Here is a 23,556-nt window from a genome sequence, read left to right as displayed (position 1 = left end):
TTCTTCCTAATATATTAACAATTTCTTCACTTGCAAATAAATTATTAAAATTTGATGACCAAACAGAAATCAGAAGAAACTGCTATCTACCATTTACAATACAATAATATTTTTTTTTTTTATTCATTTTTACAAAGTTAAAGTTTTGTGAGAAATTGAGTAAATATAGTGCTAAATAAGAGTTTATAAATGTAAGCAATTTTATGTTTGTATCAACTATATATTAAATTGTGATATATATTGGCACTCTGGATCTGACCACTAATTATAAGTGCTCAGATTAAGTACTTTTACTTTTCTTCTTTTGTGACGTTTTCTCTTCTTTCTCCAGTTTTATGGCTACCTCTCTCAGCAACAAAACATGATGCAGGATTACGTCCGAACTGGAACATATCAACGGGCCATCCTCCAGAACCACACTGACTTCAAGGATAAAGTACTGTTATTTCTCTCTTTGACACATCTGCTGGAGTTTTACTGATTTATTTTTTTCCCCACATATGGATTGCAAGAGAGTAATTCTAAATTTGGAAACGCAGTGCTTTTCAGCATTTCTAGTTCTTAAAACAACAACAAAAATGTATTGGTCAGGCAGTTTTGCCGTTATGACCATGATGAGTTTTAACTTTTATGTTGTCCATACCTAAATATCTGACACAGGAACAGTTCACTAATTAAATAAAAATGTAGACCTTTGAGAGTCCACGTCATTTGAAAAGGTTATTTTGAGTTTGTTAAGATGATAAAGCTCTTTCCAGTTTGTGCACACGGGGTTTCTTTTAAACACACCAGTTTTTCACTAAGTGCATTTTTATCAAATTAATCTGGTTGTTTTAGATGTAGTTATTATTTTAAAGAAGGTGATTCTTGTTCTCATTCTTTCTCTCTGTCTGTCTTGTTTGTCTCAGGTGGTGTTGGATGTTGGTTGTGGCTCTGGGATTCTGTCATTTTTCGCAGCTCAGGCCGGAGCCCGTAAAGTCTATGCTGTGGAGGCCAGCACCATGGCTCAACATGCAGAGGTAGGACAGATCTATTTAAACATTAACATCTGTCTTGGGTGATCTAGATATACTGTAAGTGGACAGCAGAGACAGATCGCTGTGTACACTTAGTAGTAATGTGTGTCTCCTGTGATCACTTGTGATTGGATTATTTGGGAAGGTTTTCTGATTATGTGTTAAGGATGCATCAATCTGATACCCAATCTCGATATCATCTCTTTTTACTGTAAAGTTCCAAAAATGACATAAAAGAACCATTAAAGTAGTCCTTATGGTATGTACATTTTACCTAAAGTCTCTTGAAGACATTTGATAGCTTTATGAATGGCAAAATGCTATGTTTTAATAAATCAATCTATAGTCTGCATGCTCTGTTTTCACATACACCTTGCATGTGCAGGGCGCTGTTTTCAGCTCCACTTGTGCTCTACACAAACTCCATCTCAGATATAAATGCTCGATAGTACAGTTCACATATAGCATGCATTGAGATTGGAACCGGATGGGCAATTCACCATAATTTGAGTAAGAAACATTCAAATTCAATATATTAGACAACGCGCACAGTTTTTTCTATGTGTAAAAGAATACCCTCAGTCAGTTCCACACAGTGAGGTATAGATGGTTTAAACACTGTTATCGGATCGGTATTGCCGATACGGAGATTTTAGATTGTCGGAATTGGATGAGGAGAAAAATATGGTATTCGTGCTTCCCAATTGACCATTCGCCCCCGCGCCTTAAGAGTTTCTGACCAATCATTCACGTATGAGCATGAATAAGATCACACGTACACTACAAAAGTTTAGGGTCACATACACATTCTTTATTTATTTATTTTATTTCACATTTTAGAATAATAGTAAAGCCGTCAACTATGGAATAATAGAAATGGAAATATGTGAATTATGTTGTGACTAATAAAATCCAAAATAAATCTAAATTGTTATATTTTAGCACCTTCAATGTGGCCACACTAGAACCTAGAATTTGCAGACATGTACTCTTGACATTTTCTCAATCAACGTCTTGAGGTATCACCCTGGGATAATTTTTAAACCGTATTGAAGGAGTTCCCATCTACAGTGAGTACGGAAAGTATTCGGACCCCCTTAAATTTTTCACTCTTTGTTATATTGCAGCCATTTGCTAAAATCATTTAAGTTCATTTTTTTTCCTCATTATTGTACACACAGCACCCCATATTGACAGAAAAACAGACTTGTTGACATTTTTGCTCATTTATTAAAAAAGAAAAACTGATATCACATGGTCCTAAGTATTCAGACCCTTTGTTCAGTATTTAGTAGAAGCACCCTTTTGATCTAATACAGCCATGAGTCTTTTTGGGAAAGATGCAACAAGTTTTTCACATCTGGATTTGGGTATCCTCTGCCATTCCTCCTTGCAGATCCTCTCCAGTTCTGTCAGGTTGGATGGTAAACGTTGGTGGACAGCCATTTTCAGGTCTCTCCAGAGATGCTCAATTGGGTTTAAGTCAGGGCTCTGGCTGGGCCATTCAAGAACAGTCACGGAGTTGTTGTGAAGCCACTCCTTCCTTATTTTAGCGGTGTACTTAGGGTCATTGTCTTGTTGGAAGGTGAACCTTCGGCCCAGTCTGAGGTCCAGAGCACTCTGGAGAAGGTTTTCGTCCAGGATATCCCTGTACTTGGCCGCATTCATCTTTCCCTCGATTGCAACCAGTCGTCCTGTCCCTGCAGCTGAAAAACACCCCTACAGCATGATGCTGCCACCACCAAGCTTCACTGTTGAGACTGTATTGGACAGGTGATGAGCAGTGCCTGGTTTTCTCCACACATACCGCTTAAAATTAAGGCCAAAAAGTTCTATCTTGGACTCATCAGACCAGAGAATCTTATTTATCACCATCTTGGAGTCCTTCAGGTGTTTTTTCATGTGTCTTGCACTGAGGAGAGACTTCCGTCGGGCCACTCTGCCATAAAGCCCCGACTGGTGGATGGCTGCAGTGATGGTTGACTTACTACAACTTTCTCCCATCTCCCGACTGCATCTCTGGAGCTCAGCCACAGTGATCTTTGGGTTCTTCTATACCTCTCTCACCAAGGCTCTTCTCCCCCGATAGCTCAGTTTGGCCAGACGGTCAGCTCTAGGAAGGGTTCTGGTCGTCCCAAACGTCTTCCATTTAAGGATTATGGAGGCCACTGTGCTCTTATGAACCTTAAGGGCAGCAGATATTTCCACAATTCTGTCTCTGAGCTCTTCAGGCAGTTCCTTTGACCTCATGATTCTCATTTGCTCTGACATGCACTGTGAGCTGTAAGGTCTTATATAGACAGGTGTGTGGCTTTACTAATCAAGTCCAATCAGTATAATCAAACACAGCTGGACTCAACTGAAGGTGTAGAACCATCTCAATCAGAAGAAATGGACAGCACCTGAGTTAAATATATGAGTGTCACAGCAAAGAATACTTAGGCCCATGTGATTTTTCAGTTTTTCTTTTTTAATAAATGTGCAAAAATGTCAACAATTCTGTGTTTTTCTGTCAATATGGGGTGCTGTGTGTACAATAATGAGGAAAAAAAATGAACTTAAATGATTTTAGCAAATGGCTGCAATATAACAAAGAGTGAAAAATTTAAGGGGGTCTGAATACTTTCCGTACCCACTGTATGTTGGGCACTTATTGGCTGCTTTTCTTTATTATTTGGTCTTCAATTTAGTCATCAATTTAAAAAAAAATACAATATATATATTTTTTTTTAAATAACATTATAGTTTTGTAATTAAATTAATATGGTGGTACAATTATATTTTTGTCTACAAAACTAATTTCAAACATTTTAAGCATACGCCTTCAGATCAAAATATTTTTAAGATCATGAGAAACATTTCAGGCAAGTGACCCCAAACTTATGAATGGTAGTGTACATTTGCTCCAAGGTCAATTAAAGCAATTGAGTGTGTTTTGAGACATAAGCAGTTCTGTTCACTTGCAAAAATGTTATCAGGTGTGTAATCGCTATCAAATGACCCATTTCTCTTTTCAAGTGACTGTGATAATGGTTCTTCTTTTTTCTGATTCGCAGTCTCTGCCATTTTCAATCAAATTACTGTTTAATTTAACGATTTATTTGACAAAAACTTGAGAGAAATATGCCTTACAATGTCACTCTTCATTCCAGCCCAATTAAGAATATTATCCATTCTGTTCTCCCATTCCCATGGGTAGTTCTTCAGAGCAAGCAATTTTAATCAAGGGGGGTGGAGCTTTGCGAATAGTCAATTATGGATATGCTTGGGGCCTTTCTATTTTTTCTATTTTTTTTTTATAAACAGAGTAGACAGTTATTTTCTTTTTAAAGACACGCATAACCGGCAAAGTTTCAAATTCTTGTTTTACAGCAGTGGTTGATTGAAAGGTGAGTAAGCAGTCCTTCACAGTTGCCCACAGCAGAATAGGGTTTACAATATAACTTAATTTCTGTAGCACATTTAAGAACAACAGCAGTTGACCGAAGTACTTTTCGTATGATAGAACTAAGAATAAACAAACAAACGCATAGGATAAAACAACAACAAAAAACACATCATACATTTAGGAAACCAGAGCAAACAAAGGAAAAAAAAAATATCCACATCTGAACAACTTTCAGGATCCGATGGCTCGCCCACAAACACACTGGTGCCATCTTGGTTCCCAAGCACATCATTTACACTACAAATTGACATGCTCCTCTAACTGACTCTAAGTTGTTTGAGTGATGAGATCAATTGGGATCTGATCAAATCACCTGAGATTGATGTTAATACCACTGGTGTACATTATATAAGTATCCACATAAAATATCCACATTTAGGCCTTATTACAAATGTGTGGGTAGTGATTAAATCGAATGGTTATTTTTTCGATTAATCTAAAGACTAATTTGCCAATTTCCCTAAATATTTTTTATTATTATTTCTTGATTAATATAAAAATTAATTTTCCCAAAATAAATATAAAAAACTTGTCTCATTAAAATTTTAATAAATTCTTCTCTTAAACACAAACAAATGTACAAGAAACAGTGTGCACTGCAGGGCATTATTCTGCAACAAAAATAGCCATGTCTTAACTGGTAATCTCCATTTTACAATCCAACATTAATTTAATTTTGGAGAGATTATATGTTGGACTGCTAAACTTGAGGTTGCACAATGTTTTGATATTCCTCCTGAAAGTGACTTGAATTTGACTTTTGTTTCATTTATTTTGTTGTTGGATTGCTAAATGTAGATTACTGTTCTTACTTAAAATCACTCCAAAATAAAATTAAAGTAATCTACATTTAGCAATCCAACAACAAAATAAATGAAACAAAAGTCAAATTCAAGTCACTTTCAGGAGGAATATCAAAACATTGTGCAACCTCGAGTTTAGCAGCCCAGCATAAAATTATTTTACAGTAAAATTAGTGCCTATTTGAGTAACACTTAAATGTTTTTCTAATAGGGATAACAAAAATTTGTCCATTCTTAATCAACTATCAGTAATACACGCACTCAATTTACCACATACACACAATCTCTCTCCCCGTCATCTTACAGTAAAAGTAGTGCAATTAGAGCAACAGTTAACTTTTTCTAACAAGAATAAATAAAACTATTGCAATCTGCATTAAATCTCAGTGGGGCAAGGAATATAATTGAAACGATTTACAGACTGTAACAGTCACACAGTTTACGCCATTTTCTCACTCATACATGGCAACCCTCTACTATCATTTTAAAGAAAGAATCGCCATCGGCTAGTACATTTTTGTTTTTACTCGCCAGACTTTTGATGACATGTAAGCATAATGTAACAAAAAAATATATAAAGCAAACTGAGAGAGGGGGGCCTCTTCATATTCACACAATATAGTATATTGTAATTTTATGTTATTTTTGCTTTATGCTTTTTAAAATTGTACAAATTTCAATTTATATGATGTCATGAAATTGCATTTTTAGTAATGATACAAGCTGTTGTCACTGTTTGAAATTTCGTACACATTTTAAACAAAACTGTTCACAAGGTAGGAACCTAATATTGAAAATTAGGGGTTACGATTGTGAAATTTGGCTGACAATTAATTGTCAAACAAATAATTGTGATTATGACTATAATTACTGTTTTAGGAATATGATGATTAATTGTGTGTTTTAGGTGTTTCACGAATATGATGATTAATTACCATACAAACTCACTATGTGTGCTTCATGCACACAACAAAGTAATTTATACAAATTTAGCTTGGGTCATATAATAAAATAAGGGTATATGATTTCCTTTTCAGGCTTCAAAAACGTATGAATGACAGTCAAATAAAATAAAGTAATATTTTAATTATCAAAATATGTCTAAATAACTCCAATATATCTCTCTTTTTTTGTCCGATTTACTTTTGATCCATTGGACTTTTTCAATGTTTTCTTTTCCTTCTTTTGTTCAGCTAACCTGTATAGCTAGTAAAATATTTCTGCCTTAAATTCTTCTCTTTCACACATTATTTTAAGGCTCTAGTTAACTCAAGCCCTTATTTCTCGTGAAGGAAGACTTTGAGATTCTCTTTCATGCATTTTATCATCTCAACCAACCAGAAATAGAGCAGGGCATCTCCTCTCAATCACTGCCTGTTATTAACACTGCGTGAATAAACCCACAATGACCACGGATATTTGCCATTACATGGATGTTAAATGAAACTAGATTAATCGTCCACAAAATTAATACTTTTATACCTTGTTTATATTTTCGCGGGAGTTTGGCATTTTTTGGTCTCATAGGGCGAAATTTACTCTCATATGCAAGTGATTTACTCGCAATGTAGAGGGCTGCATGGCCGTTAAAGTAAACAGAAAATATAAAATGGCCAAATAACAAAATTAAGTTAAATAAAGTTACGTTAGCAGCGGTGCAGAAATTACTTTTAAAATGGGGGCGATGAGGAAACATTTAGAAAATACATTTACTACTAACAGAAACACGTGTTGTAATACTATATCATGTTTGGGTGGGTGGGGACAAAAAGTAAACGGGACTTACGGTGCTGCCGTCTTGACAAGAGCTACAGGATGCTTTCGCTTCAAGTGTTCGTTCATGGCAGTTGTACGGCTTTGATAAGCCATTTCCAATTTGCATATCTTACACAGCACCACATCGTTGGGTCTCCGGCTAAAATACTCCCATGCTTTAGATCACCATGGGCAAGTTTTAATAGCTGCAGATTTTTCTTCGGGGAATCCATGCTTAAACCCGGTGATGCCATTTTTAATTATTCCAATGCAACACACCGACGCATGTTATACAAATCGCCGTATTTCTGTAATCGATGATGTCGATTACATCGCTGAATCATCCCAGCCCTAGTGGGTAATAAGATGATTCCTGGTTAAGGATATTAAAATCTAACATGATGATTTTTGTGTCCACAGGTGCTTGTGAACAGTAACAGGCTGACAGAACGTGTTCTAGTGATTCCTGGGAAAGTGGAGGAGGTGACCCTACCTGAGCAGGTGGACATTATCATCTCTGAACCCATGGGCTACATGCTGTTCAATGAAAGGATGCTGGAGAGCTATCTACATGCCAAGAAATTCCTCAAGCCGAGTGGTGAGTGAGTGCAGCATATAAAGGATTAACCAAACGAAAGCAAGTTTTTCACATAAAAGCATTTTATCAACATGACACAGTGGACCACTCTACATACCAGTTCATCACAATCCATTGCACCATTTACGGTGTTTACAGGCAAAATGTTTCCCACCATTGGAGACGTTCACATCGCACCTTTCACAGATGAGCAGCTTTACATGGAGCAGTTTACAAAGGCCAATTTCTGGTAAGCATCTTACAATAGGTAGAAGATAGCAGGGAGGGAGGCAGTCATTTACAAAATAGTAGATTACTGGGGGATTGCACCAGTTTTTTTTTTTTTTTTTAAAGCACCTCTAGCGTCACCAAATGGAATAAAAAAAAAAAAAACATTGCTTTTAAAAAGCTTTTCCGAATACACCCTTCTGCCATTGGTTGAACAAAAAGATAGTTCTAAAAAGGCTGTTCAAAATCCCCAGACAAACAGCAATGTTTTGATATCAGCTTTTGGGGGAAATCAACCTGTGAATGGTTTTCTGATTGCTGTCTCTGCATATTAAGCTGGAATAGAAAACAAAATTACAAAGTAGTCCTGATGAGTTTGTTTGTCTGAAACTGAATATTCCTATCTTTCAGGTACCAGCCATCTTTCCATGGGGTGGACTTGTCTGCGCTTAGAGGAGCTGCAGTAGATGAGTACTTCAGACAGCCTATTGTGGTATGAATTACATAACTTGTTGATTGGGTGTGTGTGAGAGTGTGTTTGTGTTTGCTTGATTTGGGGCTGCACAATTAATCGAAAAAGTAATCAAGATTACAGTTACGGCTGAGAAAATTACCTAATCATGATTGTGTCAGTTACAGAATTATTTGTTGGCGTAGTCTCGTCGTGTCTACATTTTTCAATATACAGTTTGGGGCTGCACAATTAATCGAAAAAGTAATCAAGATTACAGTTACGGCTGAGAAAATTACCTAATCATGATTGTGTCAGTTACAGAATTCTTTGTTGGCGTAGTCTCGTCGTGTCTACATTTTTCAATATACAGTTTATTTTCATGGCAACATTGAGCATCGTAGCCAATCAGACATGTCCGCTGTGCGCATAAAAGCAATGATGAATCAGTGTTTAGCTTAGACAGACAGAATCAGAATGTTTTTGCCATTTTCTGTGCTGATTTTGTTCAAATCAGTTAACTAAAACAACACAGGAAATGGCTGCTGTGCCGAAGCAACAAACACTGGACAAAACTTTTAAAAGGAAGGAAAAATATCCTTGAGAGAGCGAAAAGGCCAAAGAGATTACCGAGAAAGTGGATGAATTCATAGCTTTGGACAACCAGCTCATCTCTATTGTAGAGAGTGCAGGTTTTTGCCGTCTTTTGGATCCACGCTATACCCTGCTGTCTCGACACTACATTTCAGACACTGCATTACCAGAGCTGTACAGTAAGTTTCGTGACAACATACGAGGTGATTTCAAACGTAATGTGACTGCTGTTAGTTTTTCAACAGACATTTGGAACTCTAACGTTTGCCCCATGTCATTGCTCAGCCTCACTGCACACTGGATTGATTCTTCCACTTTCGAGTTTAAACGTGCAGTATTAAATGCGCACCAGTTTCGTGGGTCTCATAGAGCCGATCATGTAAAACAGGCCATCAAGGAGATGCCGAACACGTCGGAAATAAACCAGTACGTGTTATTTTGCGTTGCAACGCAAGGAATATGTTTTGAATTTGTTTTATTGAATTCATTATTGTTGAACTTGGGCCTGTTCAAGTTTAACTGTTTACGCCACTTTTAAGAGTAATTGCGAAATTTAGAATTAGTTTTTATAGGATGGATTTTTTGTTGTGACTATTCAAGTCAAGCTGTTTACACCATTTGTAAGATTATATTCATCCATACAGAACTCGGTGGATATGTGATTTATTTTGTACCTGAATATTAAAGTTTAAATAAGCTATTACACCATTCTAATTAGAAGTTGATTTTATATGTGGATTTTATAAAAATGCTAGCAGCACTAAGTTAAATGCATTAAGCTGAAGACATCTTTTAGTTACTTTGTTTACTTAGTTACTTTTGTAAACAAACAAAAAACAGTCTGCAGGTGTATCTAGGCAAATACAAGTATCAGATTGAGACCATTCTAAAGATTTGTTTAGCGCAGTCTGTTGCATGTTGTATGTCTCACATGAACACAGGTCTCTGCTTGTTGTGCATGTGTAGCCTAAATAAAAAAAAAATGGCATGCAGTTATCCTAAAAAAATTGTTTCATCAAAATTAATATTCATGATTACAGTATCAAGGGCAATGATTGACAAAATATGATTTTTGTCATAAATCCCTAGCTTGATTATTTCGTAAGTATGTTGCTAGCATGTCAGAGCCACTTGGAATGTTCATTTGAAGGCAGTGCTTAGGTTTGTGCCTTTTAAAGGGGTCATGGCATGCATTTTTATTATTTTCATGTATTTCTTGAGGCTCACTTATAATATTAGTAATGTTTTTAGCTTTTTGTAAAACAATTTTCTTTCCTCATTCGGAAAGTCTGTTAGAAACACTTGACAGTAAAGGGCCATTGTTATGATTTGCTTTTGACTGACCTGCTCTCTCATTGCCATCTCACTGCTTTACCCTACTGTGCAGGGCTATGGAGTTGATTAAAGGTAAAGTAGTCGTGGTTGTGTTGTGGCGGTGGTCCGATACAAAAGTCTACAAATGTGTGGCATCACAATGTGGTGGAAGGTGAGAGCGAGTCATTTTCTCAGCTTGATTTCAACCAGTGCTCTTTTTGCAGTATGGAGTAAGTTTTGAGTTCTGAAACTTACAGCATGTTTTTGTAGTACAATGAACTCTTATATGTCAAAAGATCAAGGAAAATTGTATTCCTTCCTCATGTCATGACCCCTTTAAAGCTGAAGTGTGTAATTTCTGTACAATCGAATGGGACTTCAAAATTAAACATTGTTTTCAAAACAGCGTTACGAATATGCACCTGTCTTCTGTTGATCGAACAAACGGATAGCCCCACCCACAACTTACACCATCGATCCAGTAAATGTTGCTGGGTAGGGCTGGACAGGCCCCTCAAAACAAACAAGAGGAAATTTTGTAGCACCACAGGGTTTACAGTATTTGTGAAAAATGAACCTATGGGTGTCTTACATACAGTGGATATAAAAAGTCCACACACCACTGTTAAAATGCCAGGTTTTTGTGATGTAAAAGAATGAGACAAAGATAAATCATGTCAGAACTTTTTCCACTTCTAGTGTGGCCTATAATGTGAACAATTCAATTGAAAAACAAGCTGAAATCTTCGTGGGGGGAAAATGAAAAACCTTACAATAACCTGGTTGCATAAAGTGTGCACACCCTCTTATAACTGGGGATGTGGCTGTGTTCAGAATTAACCAATTACATTCAAACTCCTGTTAAATAGAAATCATTACACATCTGCCATCATTTAAAGTGACTCTGATTAATCACAAATAAAGTTCAGCTGTTCTAGTAGGATTTTCCTGACATTTTCTTAGTTGCATCTCAGAGCAAAAGCCATGGTCCGCAGAGAGCTTCCAAAGCATCAGAGGGATCTCATTGTTGAAAGGTGTCAGTCAGGAGAAGTGTACAAAATAATTTCCAAAGCATTAGATATACCATGGAACACAGTGAAGACAGTCATCATCAAGTGGAGAAAATATGGCACAACAGAGACATTTCCAAGAACTGGTCGTCCCTCAAAATTGATGAAAAGATGAGAAAACTGGTCAGGGAGGCTTCCAAGAGGCCTACAGCAACATTAAAGGAACTGCAGAAATTTCTAGCAAGTACTGGCTGTGTGCTACATGTGACAACAATCTCCCGTGTTCTTCATATGAATGATGGGGTAGGGTGGCAAGACGGAAGCCTTTTCTTACAAAGAAAAACATCCAACATTGAAGTTTGCAAAAACAAACATCAAGTCTCCCAAAAGCACGTGGGAAAATGTGTTATGTCTGATGAAACCATGGTTGAACTTTTTGGCCATAATTCCAAAAGTGTTTGGCGCAAAAACAACACTGCACATCACCCAAAGAACACCATACCCACAGTGAAGCATGGTGGTGGCAGCATCATGCTTTGGGGCTGTTTTTCTTCAGCTGGAACCGGGGCCTTAGTCAGGGTGGAGGAAATTATGAACAGTTCCAAATACCAGGCAATTTTGGCACAAAACCTTCAGGCGTCCGTTAGAAAGATGAAGAGGAAGTTCACATTTCAGCACGACAACGACCCAAAGCAAACGTCCAAATCCACAAAAGCATGGCTTCACCAGAAGAAGAATAACGTTTTGGAATGGCCCAGCCAGAGCCCAGACCTAAATCCAATTGAACATCTGTGGGGTGATCTGAAGAGGGCTGTGCACAGGAGATGTCCTCGCAATCTGACAGATTTGGAGTGCTTTTGCAAAGAAGAGTAGGCAAATATTGCCACATCAAGATGTGCCATGCTAATAGACTCCTACCCAAAAAGACTGAGTGCTGTAATAAAATCAAAAGGTGCTTCAACAAAGTATTAGTTTAAGGGTGTACACACTTATGCAACCAGGTTATTGTGAGTGTTCTTTTTTTTTTTTCTCTCAAAGATTTCAGTTTGTTTTTCAATTTAATTTTCACGTTATAGGTCATATTAAATGTGGAAAAAGTTCTGACATGATTTATCTTTGTCTCATTCTTTTACATCACAAGAACCTGGCATTTTTACAGGGGTGTGTAGACTGTTTATATCCACTGTATAGTTGTCTCTGCATCTTGAGCTTAAGTTTAATACAGAAGACTGTATTTGAAGTATGTATGCGTGCCTGTTATGAAAGGCTGTATTTTGTGGTTTGGGCAGATCTACCGTGGTGGCATTTGCCATCCTAAGAAATGTAAATATTGTATTATGTATTAAAATATGTATGTATTAAATATTAATTTATGTATATTATAGTTGATGTTGACATTGTAGGGTTTTATTCATGTCAAACTGCCTCAACTCTCTCCGATCACATAAATTACTACTCAGACCCATTTTCAAGTCCATTTTTCGATTGGATTCAAGTCCAGGCTCTGGCTGGGCCACTCAAGGACATTCACAGAGTTGTCCCATAGCCTCTATTGCATTGTCTTGGCTGTGCGCTTAGGGTCATTGTCCTGTTGGAAGGTGAACCTTCTGACCAGTCTGAGGTCCTGAGTGCTCTGGACCAGGTTTTTATTAAGGAGATATCTATATTTTTCTGCATTTAGCTTTCCTTCAACCCTGACCAGTCCCTGCTGCTGAAAAACACCCCCACAGCATGATGCTACCACCTCCTTGCTTCACCGTTGGGATGGTATTGCGCAGGTGATGAGCGGTGCCTGGTGTCCTCAAGACATAATGCTTGTAATTGAGGCCAAACAGCTCAATCTTTTTAAACAGACCAGAGAATTTTGTTTCTCACATTCTGAGAGTCTTTTAGGTTTTTTTTTTTTTTTTTTTTTTTTTTTATATGTCTTGCTCTGAGGAGAGGCAGAGCAGAGTCTGGCTACTCTGCCATAAAGCCCAGATTGGTGGTGTTTCAGTGATTGGTTGTCCTTCTGCAAGTATCTTTCCATCTCCACACATGATCTCTGGAGCTCAAACGGAGTAATCATCAGGTTATTGGTCATCTCTCTTACCAAGGCCTTTCTCCCCCAATTGCTCAGTTTGGCCTGGCGGCCAGCTCTAAGAAGAGTCCTGGTTGTTCCAAATTTTTTCCATTTAAGAATTATGGAGGCCACTGTGCTCTTGGGAACCTTCAATGCTGCCAAACTTTTTTTTTTGTAGCCTTCCCCAGATCTGTGCCTCGACACAATCCTGTCTCTGATCTCTGCAGGCAATTCCTTTGACCTCATGGCTTGGTTTTTGCTCTATGCATTTTCAGCTGTGAGACCTTATACTGACAGCCGTGTGCCTTTCCAAATCATGCCCAATAAATTGAATTTGCCACAGGTGGACTCCAATCAATGTGTAGAAACATCTCAAAGATGATCAATGAGAAATGGGATGCATCTGATCTAATTTCAAGTGTCATAGCAAAGTGTCTGAAAACGTATTTCTGTGCGATGTTTCAGTTTTTTCTTTTTAATAAATTTGCTATGTTATCAAAAATCTGGTTTTTGCTTTGTTGGTATGAGGTGTAGATTGATTGTAGACAGGAACACACAATCCCTCCATCAGTGCTCAGACTATCCGCAGTAGGCTGAGAGAGGCTGGACTGAGGGCATTTGAAAGGCAGGTCCTTTCCAGAAATCACCGGCAACAACGTCGCCTATGGGCACAAACCCACCTTTGCTGGACCAGACAGGACTGGCAAAAGGTGCTCTTCACTGACGAATCACTGTCACACCAGGGGTGATGGTCAGACTTACGTTTATCCTCGGAAGGAATGACCGTAACACCGAGGCCTGTACTCTGGAGCGGGATTGATTTGGAGGTGGAGGGTCCGTCATGGTCTGTGGCGGTTTTTCACGGCATCATCGGACTTATGCTTGTTGTCATTGCAGGCAATCTCAACACTATGCGTTACAGGGAAGACATCCTCCTCCCTCATGTGGTACCCTTCATGCAAGGCTCATCCTGACATGACCCTCCAGCATGACAATGCCACCAGCCATACTGCTCGTCCTGTGCGTGATTTCCTGCAAGACAGGAATGTCACTGTTCTGCCATGGCCAGCGAAGAGCCCGGATCCCAATCCCATTGAGCATGTCTGGGACCTATTGGTTCGGAGGGTGAGGGCTAGGGCCATTCCCCCCAGAAATGGCCGGAACCTTGCAAGTGCCTTGGTGGAAGAGCGTAACATCTCACAGCAAGAACAGGCAAATCTGTTGCAGTTTATGTTTTAGTTGTTGAATCATTTTATGTTCATACAAATATTTACACATTAAGTTTGCTGAAAATAAATGCAGTTGAAAGTGAGTGGATATTTCTTTTTTTTGCTGAGTTTAGTATTTGTTGCAGTGAAGCTTAGTAACTTAATCCGTTAAAACCAAGCATGGGCAATTGCTTTGATGTTGCCACCCCTCATATTCTGCATACAACCCCATTAAAAAAATTATAGATCTGCCCCTGGGTTGGGGTGTCTGTGCCTACTGTTTGAATGTGGTAAAGATTGATGCTATGAATGTTCATCCTTAAGGGAAGGGTCATGTAGCACATCTTAATACAGTATGTACAAGAACTCTATACATGTTAAGCCTAAAGAATCAATATTGTGGCAGTGCTAAATGGTAATCTTGGTGGTTTATTTTCATTAGAGATCCTTACTAAAACTCCCTGGTTTTCTGAAATGTTCAATTTGCTTTGTTTAATTTTTTCTGTGTGTTTGAGGCTAATGATATGAATGGTTAACCCAGAAAGGACATTTTTGAGATGTTGTTCCTCTATGCCTGACTTTCTTCGGTTGAAAACAAAAGGAGAGTTTTTAAAGAATGTGAAATAAGGTCTGTCCGTCAAGTTCTCCATTATAATGTCATTTTGGTCTGTTTTTCTCTTACCAAGAGAGTACCCCCAGAACAAAAAGAATTTGAATATACAGAATGAGTTGAATGGACTATTTAAATGGTGCTTTTTTTTTTTTTTTTTTTTTTTTTGGAGCTTGACAGCCCAAGTCCTAATTGACTCATTATATGGAGAGAAAAAAATGTAGACCGGATGTTCTGCAAAAACTCTTTTTTTTTTTTTTTAATCACAAAAAGAGTAATACAGGTTTGGAATTACACCTCAGCTTAATGAAAACTGTTAACATTTACATATATCAATTGTGTGCTTGATTTTTCTGTTCACTGATTTTCCATCATCAGAATCTACTTTACACTGTGTGTCTGTCTGTCTGTCTGTCTGTCAGCAGTAGTCAGCTGTGCAGGCATTTGTGGTGCCTGTTATGGTGTTACACTGCTGGGACAGTGACCTGCCGTTGCTCTGGTCTGACTCTAAGTGTTGCTGCTCTAGCAGCCTTCAGAGTTCAGGCTAAGGCAGGAGAGCCCTCTGAGCTAGGACTGAGTCTGCTTTACTGTGGCTTAGCCCTTGACAGGAGGCCTTACAGCCCATCACCCTGTTTATTTGACCTGCTTCATCCTCCTTAACATGCAAGACTCTGGGTTATATCATGACAGCATACTTTGGTCTGGCATTTCTCATCTTCCTCTTATTTTTTTACAGGACACTTTTGACATCAGGATCCTGATGGCAAAATCAGTGAAATATACAGTCAACTTTTTAGAAGCTAAAGAAGAGGATCTTTACAAGTACAGTATAACTAAAAAAAAATCTGGATTTCCACAGTCATGAGAGAATTTGAAACTGTGATTACTAGAAACTAGATTACAGAAGTCATATTAAGTAATATTATATTGGATAAAGTAATTAAAGTCACACTTTTTTTTTCCCCTTTTCTTTGTTCTCAGGATAGAAATCCCCTTCAAATTCCACATGATGCATTCAGGGCTTGTGCACGGGCTGGCTTTCTGGTTTGACGTGGCATTCATAGGATCAGCGTAAGTTCGAATACATCCTCTTTTCATGTATGCGTTAATGAGATGTGCAAAATGTCTTTGTGATTCTTATGCCAAATGTGGGTGGTCAGTGTGCCTTGATATGAGGGAAAATATTTTTATGTGAGTGTCAGAGCCTTGACATGACAATAAGAACTCATGCTTAAGACAGATTTAACCATGGTGCTCTTGTGGAAGCTGCAGGGTTTGATTCTGACCTGTGTCGTATGCACTAAACTTTATTACTTAACACTGAATATTTTCTCATATACACAATAGATTTACTATTTATAGGTATGTGTTTGAGTAAAATGAACATTTTGGTTTTATTCTATAAAGTACTGACAACATTTTTCCCAAATTCAAAATAAAAATATTGTAATTTAGAGCATTGATTTGCAGAAAATTACAACTGATCAAAATAACAAATAAGATGCAGTGTATACATATTCATTTTTAAACGACACAATACTAATGTTTTAACTTAAGAAGAGTTCAGAAATCAATATTTTGTGGAATAACCCTGATTTTCGAATCGCAGCTTGCATGCATCTTGGCATGCTCTCCACCAGTCTTTCACATTGCTGTTGGGTGACATTATACCACTCATGGCACAAAAATTCAAGCAGCTCGTCTTTGTTTGATGGATTGTGGCCATCCATATTCCTCTTGATCACATTCCAGAGGTTTTCAATGGGGTTCAGGTGTGGAGATTGGGCTGGCCATGACAGGATCTTGATCCGGTGGTCCTCCATCCACACCTTGTTTGACCTGGCTGTGTGGCATGGAGTATTGTCCTGCTGAAAAAACCAATCCTCAGAGTTGGGGAACATTGTCAGAGCAGAAGGAAGCAAGTTTTCTTCCAGGATAACCTTGTATGTGGCTTGAGTCATGCGTCTTTCACAAAGACAAATCTGCCCGATTCTTGACTTGCTGAAGCACCCCCAGTTCATCACCGTTCCTCCTCCAAATTTACAGAGAGTGGGAGACAATGTGGCTTCAAGGCCTCTTCAGGTCTCCATCTAACCATTAGACGACCAGGTGGAGGATCGGTGATGATCTAACCACAATCAGTTTCTGTGCTTGAATGTGCAGTTAAGTTGAGCTTTTACCTCTTGGAAATTTATACATACCAATTTTAGCCACAGGAAGTGGGCAAAAACATTAGTGAAGTTTCAGAAACTGGAAAAAAAAAATGGGTACTGTATTATTGTGTAAATATTTTTTAACACTTTACAGAGTCAACTATTAACTCACAAATTACATTTTCCCAGCCCTAATATAAATATAAGGGGGGTTAGACAAAACATTTCACTGGCTTTGTACCATTTTGTATCATTGTGCCTGTAGCAAAACTTTGAATCCTGAATCTGTTTTGATGTGTGATAATATTATATTTAATGTTGGCGAACAAAAGTAATGTTTTGTAATGCCTTAAATATTGTAATTAATAATGCTTTTCTCCTGTCTCTCTCACCACAGGGTGACAGTGTGGCTCTCTACTGCTCCCACAGAACCCCTCACTCACTGGTACCAGGTGCGCTGTCTGCTGCAGTCACCTCTCTTTGCCAAGGCAGGTGATACCATGTCAGGCACTGCGCTTCTAATTGCCAACAAGAGGTGAGCACACTTTCTACCTAACCTCAAGTTACTTGTTACCTTTTTTTTTTTTTTTTTTAGTTCTTAGTTAAAAGTTTTTCATTTTTCACTTCCTCTCACAGACAAAGCTATGACATTAGTGTTGTTGCTCAAGTAGACCAGACAGGTTCCAAGTCCAGCAATCTACTTGATCTCAAGAACCCCTTCTTCCGGTAAGTGAATGAATTGCTTTGCACACGAAGAATTTGATTTCATTTTAAAGCAATCTAAATCATGCAGGATGTGTTGCTGATGCTATGCAGGTACACAGGCACAACACCGGCCCCTCCTCCAGGTTCACACTATTCCTCCCCCTCCGAGAACATGTGGAATACTGGGGGTACTTACAGCATGAGCCAAGGCATGTCTGTCACACATGTACATCACAAAAACCTTCGAATACAGCATGAACATACATGTAAAAGAACTGTGTCCGTAAGAGTCTGACATAAATGTCTCATCTTGATTAGAATGATTCATCATCAGTGTATACAATATTTTATGATTGGTCAGTTAGCTGAAAACCCTCCAATACAACATCAGCTGAAAACCTCTCCGGATACACTTGTAACCTTGTTTCCCTGAGAGGAAGAAAACGAGACATTGCCATAAGCACTATTGGGAGAGTCCTTCTTACACAACCTTGTTGAAACCCTTATACAATCATGCCAATCCTCTGATTGGCAATGGTGTCTGAGCCCCGCCCCTTTAGGCATGCATTAGGCCTATATTAGCGGGCGCTCAGTCACCATTTCTTCATAATTTTCTGACTGGGGGACAAGAGTGAGTCACTTAATTATGAAACTATGAAGTAGTCGTGTGGCCAGCTTTGGCAATGTCTTGTTCCCTTCATCTCAGGGAACCAAGGTTACGCATGTAACCGGTGACGTTCCATATCTATTCAGTTCTCTCGACATTGCCGTAAGCACTATGGGGAACCAGTGTTATTATAGTTAACTAAAACCAACTAAAATTATAAAAAATAAATTATTGGAAAAAGTGAAACTAAACACTTTTTCATAATTCCAAAACGAAATAAAATAAAATTTATCTCGAATTCATTCTTGACACTTAAATTATGATCCAAATGACACATAACCTAACATTACACCTTTGAAGAAAGCTTAGGATGTCTTCTACATTAGTCTAAAGCAAAAATTAAGAAATATTCAATATTGGAAAATAGGACCTTTTGAAGATCCTCTTTTGACCAAATCCAAGATGTGTTTAAGCAGCAGGGCCAAGTGGGACAATGGAAAACAAATTCTCTAGAAAAAATATATATATATTTGAAATAAATGTTAATTTTTTTCGTTTACACATTCACATCATAACATTAAGTTAATTGTTTATAAACTTAACTAAATTTACCTTTAAAATGTTCTTTGCTTTTCCCGTCAGTGGCCATGAAATGACTTCTGCCACACCAATGATCAATTTTAAACCTTAAAACTAAAAAAGGGATAGTTGACCCAAAAGGTTAAATTCCTCTCATCATTTACTTACTCATGCCATCCCATATGTGTATGACTTTCTTTCTTCTGTAGAACACAAATAAACATTTTATAAGAACATCTCAGCTCTGTAGGTACATGCAATTCAAGTGACTGGAGTCTGAAACCTTGAAGCTGTAAAAAGCACAAAAGCACCATAAAATCACCCATAAGAATACAGTGGTTTAATCCATGTCTTCTGAAGTGATCGAATCTATTTTGGGTGAGAACAGACAAAAATTTAACTCATTTTCACTGTACATCTTGCAATTGTAGTCTACAGGAACGATCATGATTTCAAGCTCTATTACACTTACTAGTAGAGTTCGCAGAGTGCAAGATGACATTGGGAAATATAATTAAGCTTGAAATCATGATTGCCAAGGAGATTGCTGATGTCAAGAATTACAGTAAAAGGGGAGTTAAATATTGATCCTTTTTTAACCCACATAAATCGTATCACTTCTAAAGACATTGACTTAACCACTGGAAGTCATATGGATGCCTTTTATGTGCTTTTGTTTGTGTTTTGCAGAAGAGAGAAAGGCATACATATCTGGGAAGAAATGAGGGTGAGTAAATGAGATAATTGAAATTTTTGGGTGAACTATACCATCAGTTGTTCATGCCCCAAAGATTAGTGTAGTAATAATTTCATGAAATACATATGGATCAAGCTTAAATGTCTTTTGTCACTTGCCCATATTTGCCCTATATTATAAAATTTGCAACATTTACGTTCCATATCAATTCAGTTCACTCGATATTGCCATAAGCTCTATGGGGAACAAGTGTTATAGTTAACTAAAACCAACTAAAATAATTTAACTAAAAATAAAAATTACCTTGAATTCATTCTTGACACTTGAATTATGATCCAAACGACACATAACCTAACATTATGTATTTAAATGAAGCTTAGGATGTCTTCTACCTAGAAATATTAAATACTGGAAATTAGAACATTTGAAGATCCTCTTTTGTCCAAATCCAAGATGTGTTTAAGCAGCAGGGCCTACTGGTAAAGTGGGACAGAGGAATAATTATTCTCTAGAAAATATCTATATATTTGAAATTTATTTTTATATTTTCTTCTACACTTTCACATCATAACATTAAGTTAATTGTTTATAAGCTTAACTAGATTTACCTCAAAGTTCTGTCATTTTCATTATTTGCCCTATTTTAAACATTTTACAACATTTACAATCTACATTATACATGAAAATACCATTATATAGATGTAACACAAGACTGCCGTGAGAAATGTAATGATGTTAGACCTTTTTAAATTACACCAGTAAATGCTCAGCTTTGGCAGCCATAAAAAATACTAATACTAAAATAACTAACTAAACTTCGAAACTACAAAACATCGAACTACAAAACATCGAAACTAAATTTAACAAACAAACTGTGAGAACTAATAAAATCTAAACTAAATTGTAATGACTGATTGAATCAAAAATAGAAATAAAAGCTAAATTAAAAATCCCAAACTATAATAACACTGTGGGGAATGGAATCCCATCACGCCGCACTACATGACATTACACTCCCAGAATTATAACACTAAATAGAGATATTATAAGCAGTCACAGGCCAATGACTTAAGTCATATTAAAGTGTATATGAATAGTCCCACATGACGGATGCCAGATGGAAATTAACGCAGTCTGGAATCTATATGAACCATATAGACATGCATTGTATGGTTTAATAACCCTCTCACAACATGGTTGGAAAAGTAGGTTTTATTTCTTATGGGAGTACATATCGAAATAGCATGATGGCGACCAACATGAGTATACAGCAACCTTCATGGTGAGCCAGGAGGGGAACACTTAGAATGGATATATGTACTATATAGTCATATAGTATGAATTAACCCCTTCATGAGCCCAGTCCGGAAGGAAGTTTTATTACAATTAAAGTACTTTATGGGAAATGTACAACAGTCTGTATGCAGGTGGTTGTGTAAAATGACAGGGAAGCCTGTACTTAAATAGGGGCACAAGATTGTTTTAGCAACAGGAAGTTCAACAGCATGTAATCAGGTGGCTGTGTTGATTTATAGTTTGTAGTCCACCCATAATAAGGGCTTGGGCTCATCTGCTTGAATGTAAGCACTCTATACAGAGAGGACTTGTGAGGAGAAGAATGCCACGTCCAGGTTAAAAAATCTTGCGAACGTGTTTTGTGAAGACCGTCCTGCTGCCACACATATGTCCTGTAAGGACACATCGTATATGCATGCCCATGAAGAGACCATGCCTCTGGTTGAATGCACTTTGACACCAAAAGGGCAATTTGTGCCCTGTGATTCATAAGGTAAGTCGATTGTATCAACGATCAAGTGATAGTGCCTTTGTTTGGAGACAGACATTCCTTTTGTGCGTCCTCGATAACAAATAAAGAGCTGATCTGACGGGTGCGCTCAAAACATGCAACCAATGCCCTCAACTGGCATAACATGCATGGATTGCTCTTCATTTGAATTAAATGGTGGAAAAAAGGCTTTCAAACGAACCACCTGAGCCCTGAAGGGTGTTGATACAACCTAAGGCACGTAGCCTTTTAAAGGTTTAATGTCATTTTAAATGACAAGCCAGCCTCCAGGGTTCATGACCGACCAAGGCAATTCTGGCTCTTCTAATGTGCTCCGTTCAGAGGCCACACGTATTGTTCCAAAGCTCTGGCTGGGGTTGCCAAATCGTGCCTTGTGCTTGAGAGAGAGGGTCTCTCCTCAGCCGTATTTCCCATGGAGGGCCGTCTAGTATTTCTATAATCTCCGGAAACCAGGACTGATTGTGCAATTTCGGCACAGTTAACAGAACTGATTCCATGTCCTCTTAGACTTGGATGTGAGTGGAGGTGCATCAGGGGAAATGCATACGTGCATTTCGCCATCCATTTGTGAGACTGCGCGTCCACTCCCAGCCGGGCTTGGGACATGGAATACCAAAGGGGATAGTGTGATTCTCTGTGGAAGCGAATAGGTCAACCTCCGCTTTGCGTTATATTTCCCAAATCCTCAACATTGTCTGAGGATGAACCATTCCCCTGGTAATGCTCCCTGGAGTGACAACAGATCCAGACAGCAAATACAGACAGCCCAGGACATGTCGCACGCAATAAGAGATGATGCCCGCTCCATTGGAGGAGGCGTTGTGTCATGCTCATTAATTGTGGTGATCGTTGTCCGTCCTGGCGATTACTGTTGTGTTATCCGAACGAATCAGCATATGGTGATTCACAATGTCTGAATGAAAAGTTCTCAAAGCTAAAAAGACTGTAGTTCTAAGTGATTTGATGTGCCATGCCCGTTTCGCACCTGTCCATGTGCCGAAAGTCAAGCGTCCATAACACCCCCCAACCTGTGTTGGATGCGTCTGTGGTCACCACTTTTCTTATGAAAAGCCATACAGTGGTGAGAGACTGTGATACGCATGCGCCAGATGCACCAGGCATGATGTTGAATGTACCGCTTGAGCCAGTACTGGAGAGGTCTCATGCGTAACAGACCTAACGGTATGATGGCAGATGCTCCCGCCATAAAACCCAGCATTCTCTGAAATACATTCAGTGGCAATATATTCCCCAGTTTGAACTGAGACAGACATGGAAGAATGGTCTGGATGCACTCATTTGTGAGGTGTACACGCATACTCGCGGAGTTAAGACAAACCCCTTAAAAGGAGATTTGCTGGCTGGGGAAAGTGTACTTTTTGCCAAGTTGACATTCAGACCCAGATTTTTCAGATGGTAAAGCAGCAAGTCTCTGTTGATTGGTTATTACTAGCCCAATCAGAGGCACTACTGAGCTAACACAAAGTAATTCAAAACATGCACACCGTTCATTTTCAATGGGGCGAGCGCTGCATTGAAGGAAGGAGAAAATAACAGCTATAAACTCCCCTGTGTGTGTCACAGTCTGGGACAGTCTCTATCACGTTTTTTGCGAGGATACTAAATCTGCAATCAACACTGGCACATCTTGTGGTCAGACCACAGATTGCAAATTGCCGGTGAAGCAAAATGGCTGCCTGCAAACTGAATCGTATATATCCGTGCTCTATCGTTTTTAGCAACAGTCTGACACACCTTTTAGGACTCGCCACCCGTCTGCACAGCCCCACCGAGAGCGAGAACCACATTATAGCGACCACGAGGAGGGTGTGTGTTTATATACAAGTATACAGTAACACCAGCTGTAGCGCTGTGTGAAGCAGTTAGAAGTCTCTGCTTAAGCACAGCATTGATTAACGAGAAGCGTCTGAA

General features: G+C 38.4%; 1 protein-coding gene and 1 non-coding gene across 3 annotated transcripts in view; both read left to right on the top strand.

Annotated features, from left to right (window-relative positions):
* The window catches only part of carm1 (coactivator-associated arginine methyltransferase 1), a 39,920-nt gene that overhangs the window by 8,731 nt on the left and 7,633 nt on the right, over positions 1-23,556 (top strand). For both annotated transcript variants that reach the window (XM_052140167.1, XM_052140166.1), the window contains exons 4-13: positions 332-436; positions 909-1,019; positions 7,443-7,620; positions 7,759-7,849; positions 8,239-8,320; positions 15,813-15,898; positions 16,058-16,147; positions 17,627-17,764; positions 17,866-17,955; positions 18,046-18,143. In XM_052140167.1, the coding sequence (XP_051996127.1) occupies positions 332-436; positions 909-1,019; positions 7,443-7,620; positions 7,759-7,849; positions 8,239-8,320; positions 15,813-15,898; positions 16,058-16,147; positions 17,627-17,764; positions 17,866-17,955; positions 18,046-18,143 (1,069 nt within the window). The remainder of the gene's footprint in view (positions 1-331; positions 437-908; positions 1,020-7,442; positions 7,621-7,758; positions 7,850-8,238; positions 8,321-15,812; positions 15,899-16,057; positions 16,148-17,626; positions 17,765-17,865; positions 17,956-18,045; positions 18,144-23,556) is intronic.
* Positions 15,494-15,697, top strand: LOC127653489 (small nucleolar RNA SNORA74). The gene has a single exon (XR_007971808.1). It is a non-coding gene; the product is annotated as a small nucleolar RNA SNORA74 (small nucleolar RNA).

This window comes from Xyrauchen texanus, chromosome 12 (genome assembly GCF_025860055.1).
Source record: "Xyrauchen texanus isolate HMW12.3.18 chromosome 12, RBS_HiC_50CHRs, whole genome shotgun sequence".
NCBI classification, from domain to species: Eukaryota; Metazoa; Chordata; class Actinopteri; order Cypriniformes; family Catostomidae; genus Xyrauchen; species Xyrauchen texanus.
This window is presented reverse-complemented; position numbering and strand designations above follow the sequence as displayed.